Here is a 20,082-nt window from a genome sequence, read left to right on the forward strand (position 1 = left end):
ACCTGCCCCACAGAACTGGCAACAGATATTAGCCGAAATGGAGGCTAGATTGCAGAGAACAGAGGAAGAAATCCGTCAGATGAGGAAACAAGCCCCTCCACAGGTTATAGGGTTACCAATTCTGCAGAATGTGGCGCCAGTGCCAGTTCCGCCTGTGATTGAGAACAAGTGGGAACCCTTGTACGAAAGATTCAGGAAGCAACAACCTCCTACCTTTGAGGGTGGATCGGACCCACTGCGGGCAGAGCAGTGGATGAATATGATTTCCTTGATCTTAGACTTTATGAGGGTCAAAGGAAGTGAAAGGGTAGCTTGTGCTAGTTACATGCTTAGAGAAGATGTCCGCATCTGGTGGGATGTAGTGAGTCAGCGGAGGAATGTTACAGTCATGACATGGGAAGAATTTAAGAGTATCTTTAATGAGAAATACTACAGCATAGCAGTTCGAGCTGCGAAGGTTGATGAGTTTATTAACTTGACTCAGAACAAGTTATCAGTTACTGAGTATGCCCTGAGATTCGACAGATTGGCGAAGTTTGCGCCAGACCTAGTGCCGACGGACGCGGCCAGAAGAGATAGATTCATACGGGGGTTGAATGTGATTATCGCCCGTGATGTGAGTATTACGTTGACTCCAGAGACTACTACTTATGCTCAAGCAGTGGATAAGGCCCTTACTGCAGAGAGGGCTGAGGATCAGATAGGGAAGGACATCGCTATTAGGCGCGATGCTAGGAGGATGGTGCCTCCTTTTGTTGGGTCTAGTCGGGGCAGTGGCCTCAGTGAGCAGAAAAGAAGGGTTCCAGATTCATTTGTTCCTCCTAGTTCTGATAGGAGGGTATGAGGTTTTGTTGGTGGCCGTCAGGGCGGAGGTAACAACTAGAGGAGTTTTCTAGTGTGTCCTTGGTGCCGGCGACGACATCAGGGTGAGTGCCGGGTTAGGGCATGTTTTATCTGTGGGAGTGCCAACCATTTGAAGAAAGACTGCCCACAAGCTAAGAAAGAAGAGCCAAAGCAGGGAGACAGTCTCGCTCCTGCCAGGGTATTCGCTTTGACTCAGACTGAGGCAGAGGCTAGGCCCTCAGTTGTGACAGGTCAGATCTCTAGCGCTGGTTCTTTGTATACTGCATTGATTGACTCAGGGGCTACCCACTCATTTGTATCTGCTAGGGTAATAAACCAGCTTTGTAGACCTAGTATTGTGTATGCTAGGGGTTTTCAGAATTTGTTGCCAATAGGAGAACTGGTAGTCTCTAGGAGATGGGTTAGAGCATTACATGTAGAGATAGATGGTAGAGAATTGTTTGCTGATCTGGTTGAGTTAGACATGGATGATTTTGATATGATATTAGGGATGGATTGGTTAACGAGGTATGGAGCAATGATTGATCGCAAGCGGTGTATGGTGAATTTTGAACCAGAAGGTGAGGTATCTTTTGTGTTCGTGGGGACGGTGAATGGACCGCGAGTGCCTATGATTTCGGCACTGAAGGCTAGAGACCTGATGTAGGAAGGTTGCATAGGATTCCTAGCGAGTGTTGTAGATACCTCTAAGGTGGTGACAGTGGGACCGAATGAGACTAGATTGGTATGTGAGTTTCTAGACTTGTTTCCAGCGGACTTGCCAGGATTGCCGCCACAGTGAGAGATTGAGTTCGTTATAGAGTTGGCACCGGGGGTGGAGCCAGTTTCCAGGGCACCCTATAGAATGGCTCCGGCAGAGTTAAAAGAACTGAAGTTTCAGTTACAGGAGTTATTGGATTTGGGTTTTATCAGACCGAGTTTCTCACCATGGGGTGCTCTAGTGCTATTTGTTAAGAAGAAGGATGGGTCGCTTAGGATGTGTATTGATTACAGGGAGTTGAATAAGCTGACCATTAAGAATAAGTATCCACTGCCTAGGATTGATGATTTATTTGATCATCTACAGGGGAGTACGGTGTTTTCAAAGATCGATCTTCGGTCAGGCTATCATCAGCTGAGAATTAAAGAGGAGGACATACCGAAGACTGCTTTTCGGACAAGGTATGGGCATTATGAATTTCTAGTTATGTCCTTTGGATTAACCAATGCCCCAGCAGCTTTCATGGATATGATGAATAGAATTTTCAAGGACTACCTGGATACGTTTGTGATTGTATTTATCGATGATATACTAGTATACTCTTAGTCAGAGACAGAGCATGAGCATCATCTGCGCCTGGTGTTGCAGCGACTGAGAGAGCATAAGCTATATGCTAAGTTTAGCAAGTGTGAGTTCTAGTTACTGCAACTTACATTTTTGGGCCATATCTATAGTAAGGAGGGGATACTGGTTGACCCAAGTAAGATAGAGGCAGTGAGAGATTGGCCTAGACCGAGCAGTGTTCTTGAGGTTAGAAGTTTTCTCGGATTGGCAGGATACTACCGACGATTTGTAGAGGGGTTCTCTAGAATTGCTACTCCATTGACAGAGTTGACAAGAAAGAAGACCAAGTATGTGTGGACAGATCGGTGTGAGAACAGTTTCAAGGAGTTGAAGTGGCGATTGATTACTGCACCAGTGTTGAGCCTACCGACAGACAATGAAAAGTTCGTAGTCTATTGTGACGCTTCTAGACAGGGTTTGGGATGTGTGTTGATGCAAGCTGGGAAGGTAATAGCTTATGCATCAAGGCAGTTAAAAGAGTATGAACAGAGATATCCCACGCATGATCTGGAGTTGGCTGCAGTGGTATTCAAACTTAAGGTTTGGAGACATTACCTGTATGGCGAAAGGTGCGAGATATATATAGATCACAAAAGTTTAAAGTATATCTTTACCCAGAAAGATCTGAACATGTGCTAAAGGCGGTGGCTAGAGTTGGTAAAGGATTACGATTGTGACATTTTATACCATTCTGGGAAGGCTAATGTAGTGGCTGATGCATTGAGCCGGAAGGGCCCAGGTCAGTTGTATAGTTCGAGGCAGGTATCAGACATATTAGCCGAGGAGATGGCCAGAGCAAGTATAGAGTTAGTGGTTGGTAGGTTAGCCAACATTACTCTTCAGTCCACGCTCCTCGAAAGGATTAAGGAGGCACAGGGAAAGGATTCCCAATTAGTTGAACGTAGGGAGAATGTCCTAACTGGAACGATTAAGGACTTCTCTATCTCAGAGATGGGCTTACTGAAGTACAAGGGACATATTTGTGTACCGATTGATCCAACTATTCGGTGAGAGATTCTGGATGAGTCTCATACCACTCCCTACTCTTTTCACCCAGGTACTACGAAGATGTACCAAGACTTGAAAGTTTTGTATTGGTGGTCAGGCATGAAGAGGGATGTGGTGGACTATGTGGCAAGGTGCCTAACTTGTCAGCAGATTAAGGCTGAACATCAGAGGCCAGCATGGTTGTTGCAGCCTCTAGGGATTCCCGAATGGAAATGGGAGGATATTACCATGGACTTTTTTGTTGGATTGCCGAAGACCGTGGGTCAGCATGATTTGGTGTGGATGATTGTAGACAGGTATACTAAGTCCGCCCACTTTTTACCTGTGAGAACAACTTATACTGTGGAGCAGTATGCTGAGCTTTATGTGAAGGAAATTGTCCGAATTCATGGGGCTCCTAGGTCGATAGTATCCGACAGAGACCCCACCTTCACCTCCAAGTTTTGGGAGAGCCTGCAGAAGGCAATGGGCACACAGCTACGGTTCAGTACCGCTTATCATCCTCAGACAGATGGGCAGTCCGACAGGACGATTCAGATATTGGAGGATATGTTACGATCCTGTGTGTTGGACTTTGGGGGATCCTGGAGTAAGTATCTCCCATTGATTGAGTTTTCGTACAACAATAGCTATCAGGCGACTATCGGAGTAGCTCCGTATGAGATCCTGTATGGAAGAAGGTGCGGATCACCGATACACTGGGATGAGACCAGTGAGAGAAGATATTTAGGTCTTGACATGGTTTAGAGGACCAATGAGGCAATTGAGAAGATTAGAGCTCGTATGCTCGCCTCCCAGAGTTGTCAGAAGAGTTACTCAGATCTGAGATGCAGGAGTGTAGAGTTTCAGGTCGGCGATCATGTATTCCTCAGGGTTTCACCTCTGAGAGGAGTGAAGCGATTCGGTGTTCGGGGCAAGCTGAGTCCCAGGTTTGTTGGCCCCTTTGAGGTTCTGGAATGAGTTGGAGAGGTATCTTACAGATTAGCAATGCCTCCAGCTCTATCAGGGGTTCATGATGTGTTTCATGTGTCCATGCTTCGGAAATATGTATCAGATACTACTCATGTGTTGAGCTATGAGAACTTGGAGTTGGATTAGGATTTATCATACGAGGAAAAGCCTATTAAGATCCTTGATAGGAAGGACAAAGTCTTGCAGAGCAAGACCATTGCCTTGGTTAAAGTATTGTGGAGGAACAACAAGGTTGAAGAGGCGACGTGGGAGCTTGAGTTTGATATGCGGGAGCGGCATCCCGAGTTGTTCAGGTAATTTCGAGGACGAAATTCTTGTAAGGAGGGGATAATTGTAACACCCCAAGTTGCCAGTAAGGTTTAGGACCTTGATTAGCGTGCCTGGAGGGCAATAAGTGAATTAACATGATAATATATGAATTTGAATGAATATGTTATTAGAATGCATGTTTATGTGGAATAAATATGCATGGGACCCCGTTTGTATGTTAGGGGTAAATTGGTAATTTTGGCCGGTTGAGGGCATAAATGTGATAATTGTATTATGTGATTTGTACCACGTAAGTGTGGTGATATTAATGTGATGCACGTGTCGAGACGGTCCTAGAGAGCTAGTTAGCTTAAAAGTCACAACGGGATTTTATACCTGGCTCGGGAGGGGCCTAGGGGTACTTTGGGAATTTTGTAAGTTGAGTTGAGAATTAGTGGTTAATGGTTATTGGAGATTGAGTAACCTGAGTAACCATTAGTAACTGCTGAGAGTAACAAGTTTAGATGAAAGAAGTGGTAGAATTGTAAGAAAGTAAGAATGACAGAAAGGGCCTTGAGGTTTAGTTAGAAGGGGAAATAGATGGAAGGGCAAAGTGGTCTTTTGGCAGGGATTTAGATTACTTCAGCTAAGGGAAATATCATTCACGTTATTTCACTTGGGCAATTCAGTTTTAGCTGAAAGAAAAAGAGAATTAAGGGAAAAAAGGAAGAAAGGAAGGGAGTTGGGAATTCTGAGATTTAGGAGAGGAATCAAGGTGATTTGAAGCAATTGAAGCCAAACAAGAATCAAGATTGGTCAGAGGTAAGTTTCATCTCTGGAATCTCTGTGTTTTAGTAAGTTTCTATAGAATTTAGGTTGGAATTGAAAGATGGTTTGTGGCTGGCTTGTTTGGGAAATTCAGCTTGTGAAATCAGAGGGCTTAGCTTGGAGCTGGAATCAAGGGAGCTTAAGGTTGAGTTCTCTACTTGAGGTAAGGATTCTGTGCAATTATGAAGTTTATTTTTGTTGTGGCTTAAGGAATTTGAGGTATGGTTTAGGTTTTTGTAGGCTTTGGTCTGAATTTCTAAACTTACTGGTTTGAACTATTGAAATTTGGAATCAAGTGTGATTTATGGAAGTGATTATGTATCTATACTTGTGGATGATGTTTAAATGTTGTTAGATGGCTTATCTGGGGTTTTAAATTGGTTTTGGGGTTTAGATATGTGTTTGGGTTGAGTTGGAGGAGTTTTGGCTCGGGAAAAACGCAGGGGAAAACCCAGATTTCTGGGTTTGCGAAGGGGCGCCGCGGCCCTGTTCTTTGGCGCTGCGGCGCGAGGCTGCTCCAGAGCTGGGGGTACTCTCTGACTTGCTGGGCGCTGCGGCCCTCAAGGGCAGCGCCGCGGCGCTAGGCTATTTCCAGAACAAGGAATTTTGCAATTTTGGGCTTTTGCTCCGGGGGTTCGGGGGGATGTTTCCGATGCATTGTTTTAGGAATTTGGGGATTCCGAGAGTGTGGGATTGGTCCCGGGAAGTGGTTTTGGATTGGTTAGTATTAAAGGATCTTTTATATGTGTTGTGACTAGGTCTTCGGAGAGGCTTGGGATAGAGGACCGTGCTCGTGACTTTGGTGCATTGTGAAGCTCGAGATACAGGTAAGAAAATTGTAACACCCGTAGAGCAGGGCATAGGCCCATAGTGTTGTTGCAGGGCGCGACCCTAGATTGTATTATTGCTAAGATGTAGCTTTAAATGAATTATTATATGTTTGATTGTTGTTTGAGAATGCTATATGTGGTTATAGCAGAATGAATGGCAAAGGAGCTGGGAACGGCGAAGGGCCGAGAACAGCGAAGGCCGAGAATGGCAGTGGGGCCGGGAATACCACTTAGCACATGGAGTGGTTATGCTTAGGGTGAGACCCCAATGGATACATGGGATATCCTAACGGTGTAGACCGAGAACCCATGCTTTGGTAGCGCTTCTGGGACGGCATGGCCGTATATGTGTTTAAATCTTATGGACTGTCTAATCAACTATGTGTTGCCTGCTGTAGTGATGGTATGATATGCATATGTTATGTGCTGTATGAGTTTTCTTGCTGGGCTTCGGCTCACGGGTGCTCTGTGTTGCAGGTAAGGGCAAAGAGAAAGTCAACCAGCCATGAGTACGGAGAGCGTGGGGGCGGCGCGTACATGTTTGGCCTGCCGGACTGCTTTGGTTGGGGGCATTTGGAGAAATGGCTGTATTAAACTATGTTTTTGATAATTAGTCATCTGTAAATTTATTTTGAATTGTAAATATCTTACAAACCTCGTTTTGGGATCCCAAATGTTAAACTCTTAGAACTTTTAATGAAATGGAGTACTTTTAAAGAGTACATCCTTGTCTTTTAGTTTAATCACACGTTTGTTCTAAAAACCTCGTTGAGCGAGTTAACTGCACATTTTAAACTCACTTAGTAACGACTCTAAGGTAGTAGGGCGTTATAGATGTGGTAGATTTTGTGGCCAAGTGCTTAACTTGTCAGCAGGTCAAGGCTGAACATCAGAGGCCAGCAGGGTTACTGGAGCCTATAGGGATTCCGGAGTGGAAATACGAAGATGTGTCCATGGAATTCGTTGTTGTGTTGCTGAAGACCGTGGGACAGCATGATTCCATGTTGAGGATTGTGGATAGGTACCCCAAGTCCACCCACTTTTTACCAATCAGGACGACTTATACTGTGGAGCAGTATGCTGAGCTATATGTGAAGGAGATTGTTCGACTGCATGGGGCTCCGAGGTTGATAATATCCGACAGGGACCCCACCTTCACTTCCAAGTTATGGAAAAGTTTGCAGAATGGTATGGGCACACAGTTACGGTTTAGTACCTCTTATCATCCTCAGACAGATGGTCAGACTGAGAGGACGATTCAGATATTAGAGGACATGCTACGAGCCTGTGTGCTGGATTTTGGGGGATCTTGGAGTAAGTATCTCCCTTTGATTGAGTTCTCGTACAACAACAGTTATCAGGCGACTATCGGAGTGGCTCCATATGAGATGCTATATAGGAGGAAGTATAGATCACCTATCCATTGGGATGAGATCGGTGAGAGGAAATACTTAGGTCCTAAGATGGTTTAGAGGACCAATGAGGCAGTTGAGAAGATGAGAGCTCGAATGCTCGCCTCCCAGAGTCGCCAGAAGAGTTATTCAGATCTGAAATGCAGGAGCGTGGAGTTTCAGGTTGGTGACCATGTGTTCCGTAGGGTTTCGCCTTTGAGGGGAGTGAAACAGTTTGGTATTCGGGGCAAGCTGAGCCCTAGATTTGTGGGCCCCTTCGAGATTCTAGAACGGGTTGGAGAGGTAGCTTACATATTGGCGATGCCTCCAGCCTTATCAGGGGTTCATGATGTGTTTCAGTGTTTATGCTTCGAAAGTATGTATCTGATACGATGCATGTTTTGAGTTATGAGAATTTAGAGCTGGATCAGGATTTGTCTTATGAGGAGAAGCCAGTTCAGATTCTCGACTAGAAGGACAAAGTCTTGCGGAGCAAGATCATCGCCTTGGTGAAAGTGCTGTGGAGGAACAACAAGGTCGAGGAAGCGACATGGGAACTAGAATCAAAGATGCGAGAACGGTATCACGAGTTATTCAGGTAATTTCGAGGATGAAATTTCTATAAGGAGGGGATAGATGTAACGACCCAAATTTGCTAAAAAGGCTTAGGGCCTTGATTAGCGTGCCTGGAGGGCAATAAGTGAATTATTGTTATAATATGTGAATTTGTGTGAATATGTGATTTTGTGTGAATATGTGATTAGAGAAGCATGTTTAGGTGAATTAAATATGCATGTGGGCCCTGTCTGGTTATTAGGGGCATGACTATAATTTTAGCTCATTGAGGGCATAAATGTAATAATTGTGATATACTTGTGATATATCTGTGTTGCACGATCCGAGACAGTTCTAGGGAGTGGCTAGCTAGAAAGTCACAACGAGGTTGAAAATCCGCCTCGGGGCGGGTCGGGGGGAGTTTTGGGTATTAGACATTTTATGGTGTTATCGGGTTATGGAAATAAATATTTGGAGATATATTTGAGGTTAGAATGCCTAGGAGGGAATATTGGAGAAATTTACCATTTTGCCCTCGGGGACGTTTTTGGTACCCCGAGCCTTGAGGTAACCTTATAGACTTAAGTTAAATAAAACAAATATGCGAAACCTAGAGAAAGCTCTAAACCGACCCTGTCCTCTTCTCTATCTCTCTTTTGTCTTCTCTTCTTTGGAAGCTAGGGGAAAACCTTGGTGAATTACTCAAAGATTAAGGAAAATTCAGCTGGGATTTTGGGAGCTAGAGGCCTGGAGCTTAGAGAATTGATTTAGGGATTCACTCCAGCTTAAGGTAAGCATTAATTTCAGTAAATTATATTGAGTAACTGCTGGTTTTTTTTAGAGTATGCATGTGTGTTGGGTGAAGAATTGATTTTGAGATTGATAAGGTTTTTGGCTTAAGTTCTTGTTGGGTTTTGTTGCTGAATCTATAGTATAACCTTTGTGATGATTAGTTTGGATTGTTGGCTTGATTTTGGGGTTAATTGGACTGGTTTTTGAGGTGAAAATGGTGAGTTTTTCTGGGCTCGAGGGGTCGGGCTGCGGCGCTGTTCTTGCTGAGCCACAGCCCCTTAGAACATGGGGCGTCTGGAATCACTACACCAAATACCACTTTCCACAACACATAAATATAAGTTTATTCAAAAAGTATTATAATATCTAATATAAAAATAAAAGCGGTAAAGAATAATGAAAGTTAAAATAAAGGCGAGCTTTGAAATTGTTAAGTGGCAAACTAAAATGAAAACGTATTGTTATACTTTCCCAAGTCTAGTTTTGTCTTCCCTTTTCCCTCTTCCCGTTCTATTCTCTCTTAGAATTTTCCATACAATATTCAACCTAAACCCAGAGCTCTCGTTTTCTCTCCTCTATTCTACCTATCTTCTCTTTCCCCATTACAGATCTGGATTATTTTTATGTCTTCGCTAAATCTCTCATCACATTATCACCCTCTCTACTAAAGCAAACCCAACAGCCTCTGTCCTTTATATTCCTCTACTCATTTCATTCTGAAGAACTCAGTCGCTATCACTCCTCTCTCTCTAAATCTCACACTCTTCTCTTCACTTTGGGCATGCAACGAAGATGTTGGGCATGGGCAGACCGTTCGTGTGACAGCCGTGAGCAGCGCCTCTTTCTCGGAGTGACAACCCAGGAGAACAGTGACAAATCTCTACAACTTTATATATATAATTCTTACTTTCTAAGCTTCATTGTAACTTGACTATTCTATGCTTTAATTGCAGCCTTCAGCAACAGAAAATGGTCCTTATGATTATACTCGGAGTGGAAATCCTACACGAGATGTTCTTGAAAGGTCTGATTTCTTTTGTTACTAATATGAGTCAAAGTAATTGTTGTATAATCTCAAATATTGCTACTTTTTCCTTGTTCTGGGAGTTTTTTTTATGCTGAGCTTTATTCTATTGTATAGCCTTTTGGCCAAGTTGGATAAAGCAGATCGTGCTTTTTGCTTCACTAGTTGAATGGCTGCTCTGTCTGCTGTAGCCCATCTTGTTGGGACTGGTACTTCCCTTTTCTTTTCCTTTTTCTTCTGTATCTTTAATTATTTATCACTAAGTTGAAGTTACAGTATTTTCTTTTTAAATTTTTAAAATAATAAATGCAGCATGCATCAATATGGATATTCCAATGAATTGGATATATTTTTAATGAATTAAAGTGGATATATTCTTGTCTAACATATGAGATGGATTTGGGTCCTTCGGTTTATAAAGTAAATTTACCATGAAGAGGTATCTCTTGGCTTATGGATATATTCTAATGACTAGGTTATCGTTTATGCCTTTATGGCCCTTGGTGGAATTTGTAGCTGCTGTCTTATTTGAATTTTTTTTCTTAAGATATAATAATGTGATTTTAGGTGAAGAGATTGTTGCTGGAGATGACATTTATGGTGGCTCTGATAGGATGCTGTCAAAAGTAATTCCAAAGACAGGGGTCGTGGTGAAGTAAGTGCAGCTCACTTTTCAAATATATTATGAAGCCTCAGAGTAAAATCTGAAAGTATCATGCTTATAATGTGTAGACGAGTTGATACAACTAGTTTAGATGAAATAGCATCTGCAATTGGTCCCTGGACAAAGCTTGTCTGGCTGGAGAGTCCCACAAATCCTCGACAAATGGTTTCTAATATTCGTGTAAGATATCTGGCTATTATATTTTCTCATTCCTTTTTAGTCTCTCTTTTTTAATGTTACTTCTGGTAAATGCTTAAAAGAAACAGAGAAGATAAACTTAAATTAATGCCCAAATATGACACTTGTACTCTTTGAATTATATGTTGTGTGTGGGTTTATCCTTTCTCAAAAGGCTGATGAATTACTTGGATATCTATTGTAACCCAGGTAGAGAACGATCTTTCCTGGCTGTCTGATATTTTCTTTGACATTAAACTTGTTTTTAATAGAATCAATAAAAGAATTAAGTAGTTATTCAATTATTTGTTGCCAGAAATGTCATAATTGAATGATTTGGTAATGTTTTCAAAGTGCAATTATTTTTCTTTATTTATTTTGTGCATCTTCAGGAAATAGTTAAAATGGCTCATGCTCATGATGCTCTTGTCTTGGTGGATAACAGTATAATGTCTCCTGTAGTGTCACAACCTCTGGAACTAGGAGCTGGTAGCAATATAAAACATGAACTTTACATTCTACAGATTACTCTTTTTTATTTCCTCTATAAAACTGTTGGATTTCGATTCATTCAGACATTGTTATGCACTCAGCTACCAAGTTCATTGCTGGGCACAGTGATGTGATGGCAGGTGTACTGGCTGTAAGAGGGGAAAGGTTATGCATGGACTTCCTTTACTGTGAACTGTAATGTTATAATTTATAACTTCAGGCCCTTATTATAATTTTTTTTTTCAGATTAGCAAAAGAGCTGTACTTTCTACAAAATGCAGAAGGGTCTGGGTTGGCTCCATTTGATTGTTGGCTCTGCTTACGAGGAATTAAGACAATGGCTTTACGAATTGAGAAGCAGCAGGTGAAACTTCATGCTTTTATCACTTTATAATTTTCTTATAATCCTCTTTTACAACTGTAAAGCTTTGACTTATTAAGGTCGTAATTGTTTAATATTTATTTATTGTAGTTATGAATTATAGCCTGGTCATTTATCATATACATTGTCTTGACTTCACATAACTAATTCAAAACAATATTGTAACTCTGTTATATGTACTTGAACTTGTGCTGTGCATCTTGGGTAAGTTTGAATTATGTTAGTAATTAATGCTTTACCTTCTAACTTAACATGAGATTCTTCAGATGCAAATATTTGTTGCACCATCTGCTCTTTTACATTAATTTCAAATTTGTAAAGTTAATACTTATATGGAGTACTATATTGTATATTTTAATGCATTTCTTTCTTTGGCAGAGTAATGCACAAACGATTGCTGAGTTTCTGGCGTCCCATCTACGGGTGACGAAAGTTAAATATGCAGGCCTTGTTGATCATCCTGGACATGATTTGCATTTTTTTTAGGTACTAGCATCAGATGTAACCTGAGATTGCTGCTGCAATATATCAAACCAATTTACTCCAAAACTTAATTGAATATGTTTTTCAGGCTACAGGTGCAGGATCTGTGTTGAGCTTCTTGACTGGCTCAATTACACTATCGAAGCATATTGTCGAAAGTACCAAGTACTTCAGCATAGCAGTCAGTTTTGGTATGCATCCCTTTTTGGCTTTTTTATGCTGTTTCACATATGGTTGAGCAAAGGAACTATGTTTTGTAAATGTCTAATCCTCATGTGATTAAAGGGTGTCACACTTGTCTTATTATTCCATCAAAACAAGTATCGTTCCCTAAATAAAAAAATAAAAAATAAATAAATATGGTTGAGCAAAGGAAGATATAACTAAGGTTTAAATTTGATTCAGGTTCAAGGTCTTTTCCTTATGTGGAATAAGGTGAATTCCTCAGATTCAGATTATGAAAAAAAAACTAAAACTAATTTGAATGCCCAACTTATGCATTTTATCAGGCCATGCTATTCAATAAGTCACATATTTGACACAATTTTTAGAGCACAATTGTAAAAGTTGATGCAAAAATGAATCATCTATTAATGCTCATTCAATATTTATTTAAAATATAAAGAATTTATTTATTATTATCCCACAAGAAATAAAAAAGAATTAAAAAGCCTACATTTACATTTAATGCTAACACTAAAAAAATAATATATTAATAAAAATAGCATAAAAGTAAATAATAAGTTATTAATTAATGTTATCTAAGTATGCATCATGCTATATTGTGTGCTAAAGTTTTATTTGGCCGATTTTTTGGTACACTATTGGAACAACTTTTTTCTAAAGTGAGTTATATTTTAGCATTGCATCACCAGTTTGACACTTCATTGGAGATGCTCTAATAGTTTTGCTGGGGCACACGCTTTGTGCACCTCAGATAATCAAGGTGCTTGAGATGATTAAGACATTGAGTGGGGTGAGAAGTGGTATTTGAAACAAAGGGATGTAACAATTTCATACCATCTATAGTCCTATTCCAAGTATGAATTGTTCTATATTGTATTTGGTCTCTGCTATTTTCTGAAAATTTCTAGCTCATATTTGAAATTGAATGTAGCTCTTGTTTACTCTTAACTATAAATATTTCAAGGCCGAACTTTTAAGTTTGCAAAATCACTTGAGATGAATAAAGTTTTGGCTTTGAGTTTGACATATATGCTAATTGCTTCAAAATTTTGCTCACCTTCAGCACTTACAATGTAGTTTTCATATGTTAACAGGGAGTGTGAAGTCTCTCATAAGCCTGCCCCGCTTCATGTCTCATGCTAGCATACCAGCTAAAGTGCGCCAGGCCCGAGGTTTAACTGAAGATCTTGTTCGTATATCAGTTGGGATCGAAGATGTGAATGATCTGATTTCCGATTTAAACCATGCTCTTAGAACTGGACCTGCATGACAATGTTCATTCTAGTTTGACTGTTAAAGAACAACTACTTGCATCTGCTGCAAAATGCGTGCATATATGCTGAAATTTATGGAAGCTGTTAGTTTTAGCAGCAATTCTTAATATGATGTTTTGCAGTCATCTCCCAATTTTATTTTCGTAGCTTTGGATGACCAATGATAGCAAATAATTTGAGTGTGATTCATTTTGAACCAACTTCATGGCTTACCTGTGTGATTATATATTGATGTGATAAGTGAATATTCAGCCAAGAGTATGGTCGCATAAAATGGTAATGTTATTTGTTGTGATAACATGAATGTTGTGTATGTATGTTGTCAGGGAGAAAAAGGTTGTGAAAGTGAAGGATGATAAAATCAAGCAATTAGAGGAACAGGTAATATAAGATTTTGATAACATGTTATCTTTTTGTTTGTTAATAATAGTTTGGGTTGCTTTTGCTAACAGAACTTCCATTGGCTATTATTTCACTTTTCACAGGTTCTATAATATAATCTATTAGGTTCATATGGGGCACAATTGAAGCAAAGAGAGGAAATCTATGTCATGATTGTCCAATACATAATTTGGGGCAAAGTGAAATATATACAAATATATAATGGTATGTAATCTTCATTCTTGTATTTTCTTTGATTAGATTGTGATTTTATTTAGTGGTATAGAAACATTTTAAAGTTAGATACTTATAGTCTAAAGAAGAAGAAACTAAAGAAAGCATTAATATTCATGTACAGAGTCATTCGTTACAGCTATACTTATACTAGAGAAAGTAGATTCATATTGTTTTATGCATAATTTTATGAAATATATGAATATTGCATCTGGCCTGGGATTTCTTTTTCTTTTGTTGTTATAGATTATGCCTGGTCTGGGATTTAGATGTGTATATATATTTAAGAAATATGAATATTGCACATGCTCTTGTATTGCTGGTATGTTTTATTCATTAGATTTTTGTTTTTTGGCCTATGTAATTTTCAGAGATTACCCCCAAAACAGAAGCTTCTGTTCTCCTTTTTTTTAATTTTTTTTTATTTTTACCCTAACAGAGGTGAAAATCAATTTAGTAGAGGTGAAAATCAATTTATTTTTATAGAAGCTAGAAGCTAAAAGTTAGATAAGAAAATGAGATAAAAATATTGCTAGACAATTTTATTGTGAGCCTTGTCTCCATGAAGTTTAATAAAAAGGTCCAATTATTATGAGACATGTCTAGAATCCATTCTTTTTTGTTTTTCCTCTTCATTTTATATATAATTCTTTTGGCTGCTCCTTCTCATGATTAATTCAATATTGATTATATTTTTTTAGCTCATTACAAGTGTTGAATCACAAATATTCAACACTTGCATATATTTAGATAAAGTTTAGTTCATTCATTCTCTATTTTCTTTGATGAATGTGGTGCTATTTGGAGAGACCAGTGATAAGGAACACATCATAATGAAAATTTCATATGTTTGCCATAATGGAGTTGTATTGTATTGTATGTATTTGGTTTCGATTCATGTTAGGGTGATTGGTGCAGGATAATTGGCCTTCTGTGATGTTTGCAATGGCAGGAGGGGTGGTACTTAGCCTTGGAAATCTCTCAACTCAGTATGCTTGGGCTTTTGTTGGCTTATCAGTCAGAGAAGTGATCACTGCAAGCATAACAGTTGTTATAGGTCCTTTCTTTCATTCTCTCTCTCTCTCTGACCATTTCTAAATGTTGATGTTTGTCTGTGTTGCTCTTATAGATACTAAATTTTTTGCTTCTGTTGCGATCTTTAATGGTGACAGGAACAACCTTGAATTACTTTTTAGACAATAGAATTAATAGAGCTGAGATCCTTTTCCCTGGTGTGTCTGCTTCTTGGTTGCAGTTTGCCTTGCTTCTACTGTCCACTCATCTAATGCAGCTGATAATAAAGAAAAGCTTGAAGGTTTTTAATCTAAAGAGGGGTATGTTTCATTCATTAAATGTTAAGGTTATCAAAGAATTATCTTGTTTCCAGGTGACATTCTTCTTTCTTTTTATTAGAAAGAGTTCTTTTTTCTAACTTTATTTTTAGTTTTATTGCAGAAATTGGGCTAAACCTTATATTAAAGATGCTAAAGAAGTTTCCAGGTGCATTTTTATTTTATTGTTTTTCTTTATGATTTTGTTGTATAAGAAGTCAAAGTGTGATTCAGTTTTTATTCTTTAATTTTTTTGGGGATATATTGACAGAATTTAGAGTTCTGGAATCAATTCTTCCTCACATACTTTTTGATCATTGAGAATGATATATTTGTTATCTTGATACATTTCACAAGCCTTGTTTTAAGTTTCATGTTTTGTTGCTTCAGTCATTGTTTTGCATGGTAGTACATCTTGCTATACCCTGCTGTTTCGTCAAGTTTTAGAGTTATTACAAATTTAATTTAAACTTTATATGCTTACAGGTGGAAACTAGCTTAAGTCTTATGTTCTTAATAATAAAAGGACTTTTTTTTTACAATGTGCAGGTATATTGAGATGATTTCTTTGGAGCAATTCTTGACAACATTTGTAGTTGAGGCCTTTAGAATGGAAGAATGTATTTCACCAATTTTTGTATACATTTCTTGTTTTGTATTTAGTGATAAAGGAATCTGAATTGGGCATAAATTATGTTGTAATATGATTTCTTAAGCCTAGACTAGTAGACTAAATATTGTAATTACATTTGAGTAATTAATAAAAATCTATTTATGTTACCTTATTTGGCTTCAACTTTCATATTTGTTTTCCTAGTTTTGTGTAAGTAAAAAAGGATTATGTTTCTCTAAGCTAATATAACACACGTGTTATACTAAAGTGTAGTATAACACAAATAATGTGTTATACTAAAGTGTAGTATAACACAAAAAATGTGTTATACTAAAGTATAGTATAACACAAAAAAAAGTGTTATACTAAAGTGTAGTATAACACAAATTTATAAGTATTGAAATGTGTTATATAATCGACTATAAATAACATAATTAAACACTTATCTATTTATTAAAATAACACAGAAATTATGTTATCGTTGATAGTATAATAACACATCTGTATAACAATGATAAAGTGTTATGTAAAGTACCCTGACCTACGATAACATAGTCGGTCTTAACACATCAGAAAGTGTTATGGTATGTTTTGATAACACATTTTCAGTGTTATGAAAAGCATTTTTTCTTGTAGTGAATTGAAGGCGCGGCGCGACGCCCTTCAGGAATGGCCACGACACGTGTAGGCTGTTTTGAGGCAGGGCCTCGGGTTGAACTGGGGGTCGCGGCATGAGTCCCTAGGGCCACGACGCTTAGTGAATTTTTATGTTCTAGAGAGGTTTTAGGCTCGGGAATTCAATAGTTAAGGCTCGGGATAGATTTTGTCATCCGGATTGATAGAATTCAATGTTCCGGAGATTAGAATTATGACCCAAAGCTATTTAATGGATAAGAACTTGATGGGTGGATATTGTTAATGCGTTGTGACTAGGGTTTTGGCGAGGCTCGGACTAGGGAACTGTGCTCGGAACATCGGTGCTTCGAAAGCTCAGGACGCAGGTAAGAAAACTACTGTTCCCATAGAGCTTGTGTTGCAGGGCTCAGCCCTATATGACTGTGTTGCAAGGTGTGGCCCTTTGATTGAATTTATATGTGTTTAAATATTTGTTTAGTTATATTATGTGTGTATATAAATGATTGAACAGCGATGGACGGGAATGGCGAGGGCCAGGAACGGCGAAGGCCGAGAACGGCAAGTGGCCAGGAGCAGCGTTTAGCACGCGGAGTGCGAGTTGCCAGGGTGAGACCCCAAGGGATACCTGGGATATCCTTACGGTATAGACCGCGAACCCAGGGCTTGGTAAAGCGCCTGGGACGGCATGGGCGTATGTGTATAGCCTGATGAAGGCTTGATTTTATGTTAAGTGTTTGATGTGCATATATTATCTGCTTGTGAGGGTTTTCTTGCTGGGCTTCGGCTCACGGGTGCTCTATGGTGCAGGTAAAGGCAATGGGAAAGTTGATCAACCTTGAGTATGGTGAACGTGACGAGCGGCGTGTACATGTCTGGTCTGCCTGGCTGCCACGGCCAGGGGTACTTTTGGGGGATGTTTGTACTAAACTTAAGTTTTGTTGTTTAGTCGACTCTGGATATATTTTTCAGATGTAAATATTTCTTTTTGGGATCCCAAATATTAAACATTTTATAATTTTTCAATGAAAGTATTATTCTCAAGTTTATGACACTGATTATGGTTTAATTACACTTTTGCCCTAAAACCTCGATTAGTGAGTTAATTACACATTTTAAACTCACTTAGTAACGGCTCTAAGGCAGTAGGGTGTTACACATGTACTATGGAAGGACCTCCTTCTTGACGAGTGTGACTAACATCCTCATCTCGAGCTGAATTTCTTCTCTACGAATCCAAGCGATCACGCAGATCCGACTGTGAATCGTATCGAGGGCTTTGTGCTGAACTAAGGTGATTTCTTAGATCGTCCTCGGACCTACCACTTCGACGACTTTCAACCTAATAACTTCCATTTGCGAAGCTTATAGCTCGCGGTTGAGGCTGAGGATCTGGGTTTTCAACGTGTTTGTGGGACATAGGTATGGGCAGACGGAGGAGGGTTTTTCCTACTATATCCATAAGCAGGAATGTCCCGTGTAGGCCGAGGTCATGTTGGATGTTTAATAGGTGATGGGGGATGCCTTACTGGCAAGGCAATCCTTGTCCCATCAGGGCAAACTGAATTAGCCTGCCTCTGTTCTGCCCCTTTATTTCTAGCTCTCTGCGCCTGATGCTCCGATTGTGACGCCGGAGGGTTAGCTGGAACATTCTGTCTTTGTGAGCCTTTCCCAACCCCTCCTCGTGGGTTGCCATGGGTATTCCCAAGCGCGTGTGAAGTGTATTTAAGAAATAAGAAGATTGATTAGTGCTTAATAATAAACTGAAATATGAAATGAATTCACAAGAACACAACTCTTTTTGCGTGGTTCGGTGATTAAAATCCACCTAATCCACGAGTCTATATTATTGCTGTTTTTCTCTCTATTTTGGCAGAGTTTCAGTATTACAGAATAATCGTCCCTTTTCCTGTCCAATATTCTCAGTATTTATAGAGAAATTCCATGGACAGGTTTGGGTAACCGAGTGAGTCAATCACGAATTTACATATTTAGTACATTTAATACAAACAATTCCCATTTATATTGGGATATGATTTGATCACAAAATAAATGGTCTCCTAATATCTGGGACATTAAATATGATAGGCTGGTCATAAATAATCGTATAAAAGTACCCGAGTCTTTGGGGATCCGCAGGTACACAATGTATTTGAATTATCACGAGCTGGATATCTCTCAGAGCTTGTACTTCGGTAGCCATTTGAATATCATGAGCTCGTGCTTCACAACCTTCATGTCTGTAGCTTGGGTTAAACCCAGAACGCCTAACACCACACGTGCCCATGTGAAACCAGAGTTGCTTACGTGGAAAATAGGCCGATATCATTTTCTTGGTTATTTCTTCGTATATTTATTTGCCAGCTGTACCCGAGCTGAGTGAAGGACTAATGCTAAAATTAGGGTACAACAACATGCTTATTAGCACTGTTAGTGCTGGTAAATGTTAAAGAGATGCTTATTAGCAACGTTAGATGCTTATAAATGTTAGGAAGTGCTTAGTAGCACCATATTTGAGTATGAATATGAATCGACATTCTTATTAGCATGATTGTTGAGTGTGAATGTTTGTTTGTTCGGTCTTGGACCGTAGGGTGGCAATAGGTATTGTTATTACTACCTAAATGGCCGAATTGATTACTGTAGGAAGGTACAAGCTTAGAAGCATGCTTCCATGGCAATTAGATCTGCAAGCCGGCCAAGGAATACAAGCTGAAATTTATAATCAGGGTCAGACCCCTCCGTAGCTCCAGAGATTTGGCAGTAAGTGCTTTCTGATATGCAAGCCAGGTTACAGAGGCAGGAAGAAGAGATTCGCCTCCTGAGATAGCAACAGGTTCCTACAGGGAACGTTTAGTCAGTGGTGCCACCTGGGTTGGTGCCAGCAGTAGAATAGCCAGCAGAGTCTGGGAACAGATGGGAACCTCTCTATGAAAGGTTCAAAAAGACATACCCTTCAGTTTTTTAGGGTAGTGCAGATCTAGCCAAGGCCGAGCAGTGGATGATTATGGTTATTGCTATCCTGGATTTCAAGAGGGTAGTTGGTAATGATAGGGTGGCCTATGCCACATACATGTTTCAGGAGGATGCCCGAATTTGGTGGAAAGTGATATCCTAGACCAAGAACATCAATACCCTAAATTGGGAAGAGTTTAGAACTCTGTTCAATGAGAAGTATTACAACGATGCAGTTTGGGATACAAAGGCAGAAGAGTTCAGTAAGTTGTTACAGGGGAACATGTCAGTGTCAGAGTATGCATTGAGATTTGATAGAGTGGCCAAGTTTGTTGCAGACTTGGTACCCACTAATGGGACAAGGAAGGAGAGGATCCTTGAGGGGATACAGTCTATGATAGCCTGACATGTTCGCATTACAACCATGCCTGGAGTGACAA

General features: G+C 39.7%; 2 protein-coding genes and 1 long non-coding RNA gene across 4 annotated transcripts; all 3 read left to right on the top strand.

Moving 5' to 3' along the window:
- Window positions 1–9,991: 9,991 nt before the first annotated feature.
- On the top strand, window positions 9,992–12,038 carry LOC133779296 (cystathionine beta-lyase, chloroplastic-like). Its single transcript, XM_062219273.1, has 7 exons — window positions 9,992–10,046; window positions 10,405–10,492; window positions 10,570–10,681; window positions 11,071–11,167; window positions 11,254–11,335; window positions 11,417–11,534; window positions 11,931–12,038. Exons 1-7 carry the CDS (start codon window positions 10,007–10,009, stop codon window positions 12,036–12,038), a joined length of 645 nt encoding a protein of 214 aa, XP_062075257.1. The 5' UTR covers window positions 9,992–10,006.
- Window positions 12,039–12,112: 74 nt separating this feature from the next.
- LOC133777520 (uncharacterized) lies at window positions 12,113–14,046 on the top strand. The gene is made up of 3 exons (XR_009868624.1): window positions 12,113–12,226; window positions 13,316–13,876; window positions 13,981–14,046. It is a non-coding gene; the product is annotated as an uncharacterized LOC133777520 (long non-coding RNA).
- Window positions 14,047–14,757: 711 nt separating this feature from the next.
- Window positions 14,758–16,217, top strand: LOC133777519 (ureide permease 1-like). Of its 2 annotated transcripts, XM_062217170.1 has the most exons (4): window positions 14,758–15,167; window positions 15,283–15,444; window positions 15,566–15,610; window positions 15,991–16,217. In XM_062217170.1, the coding sequence occupies exons 1-4, from the start codon at window positions 15,047–15,049 to the stop codon at window positions 16,002–16,004; spliced, it is 342 nt and encodes a 113-aa protein (XP_062073154.1). In that variant the 5' UTR covers window positions 14,758–15,046; the 3' UTR covers window positions 16,005–16,217. The 2 variants fall into 2 exon arrangements, with proteins under 2 accessions (XP_062073154.1, XP_062073153.1); XM_062217169.1 differs by lacking the exon at window positions 15,991–16,217 and having other exon boundaries at window positions 15,566–15,982.
- Window positions 16,218–20,082: the final 3,865 nt, after the last annotated feature.

Source organism: Humulus lupulus, chromosome 5 (assembly GCF_963169125.1).
Source record: "Humulus lupulus chromosome 5, drHumLupu1.1, whole genome shotgun sequence".
Lineage (NCBI taxonomy): Eukaryota > Viridiplantae > Streptophyta > Magnoliopsida > Rosales > Cannabaceae > Humulus > Humulus lupulus.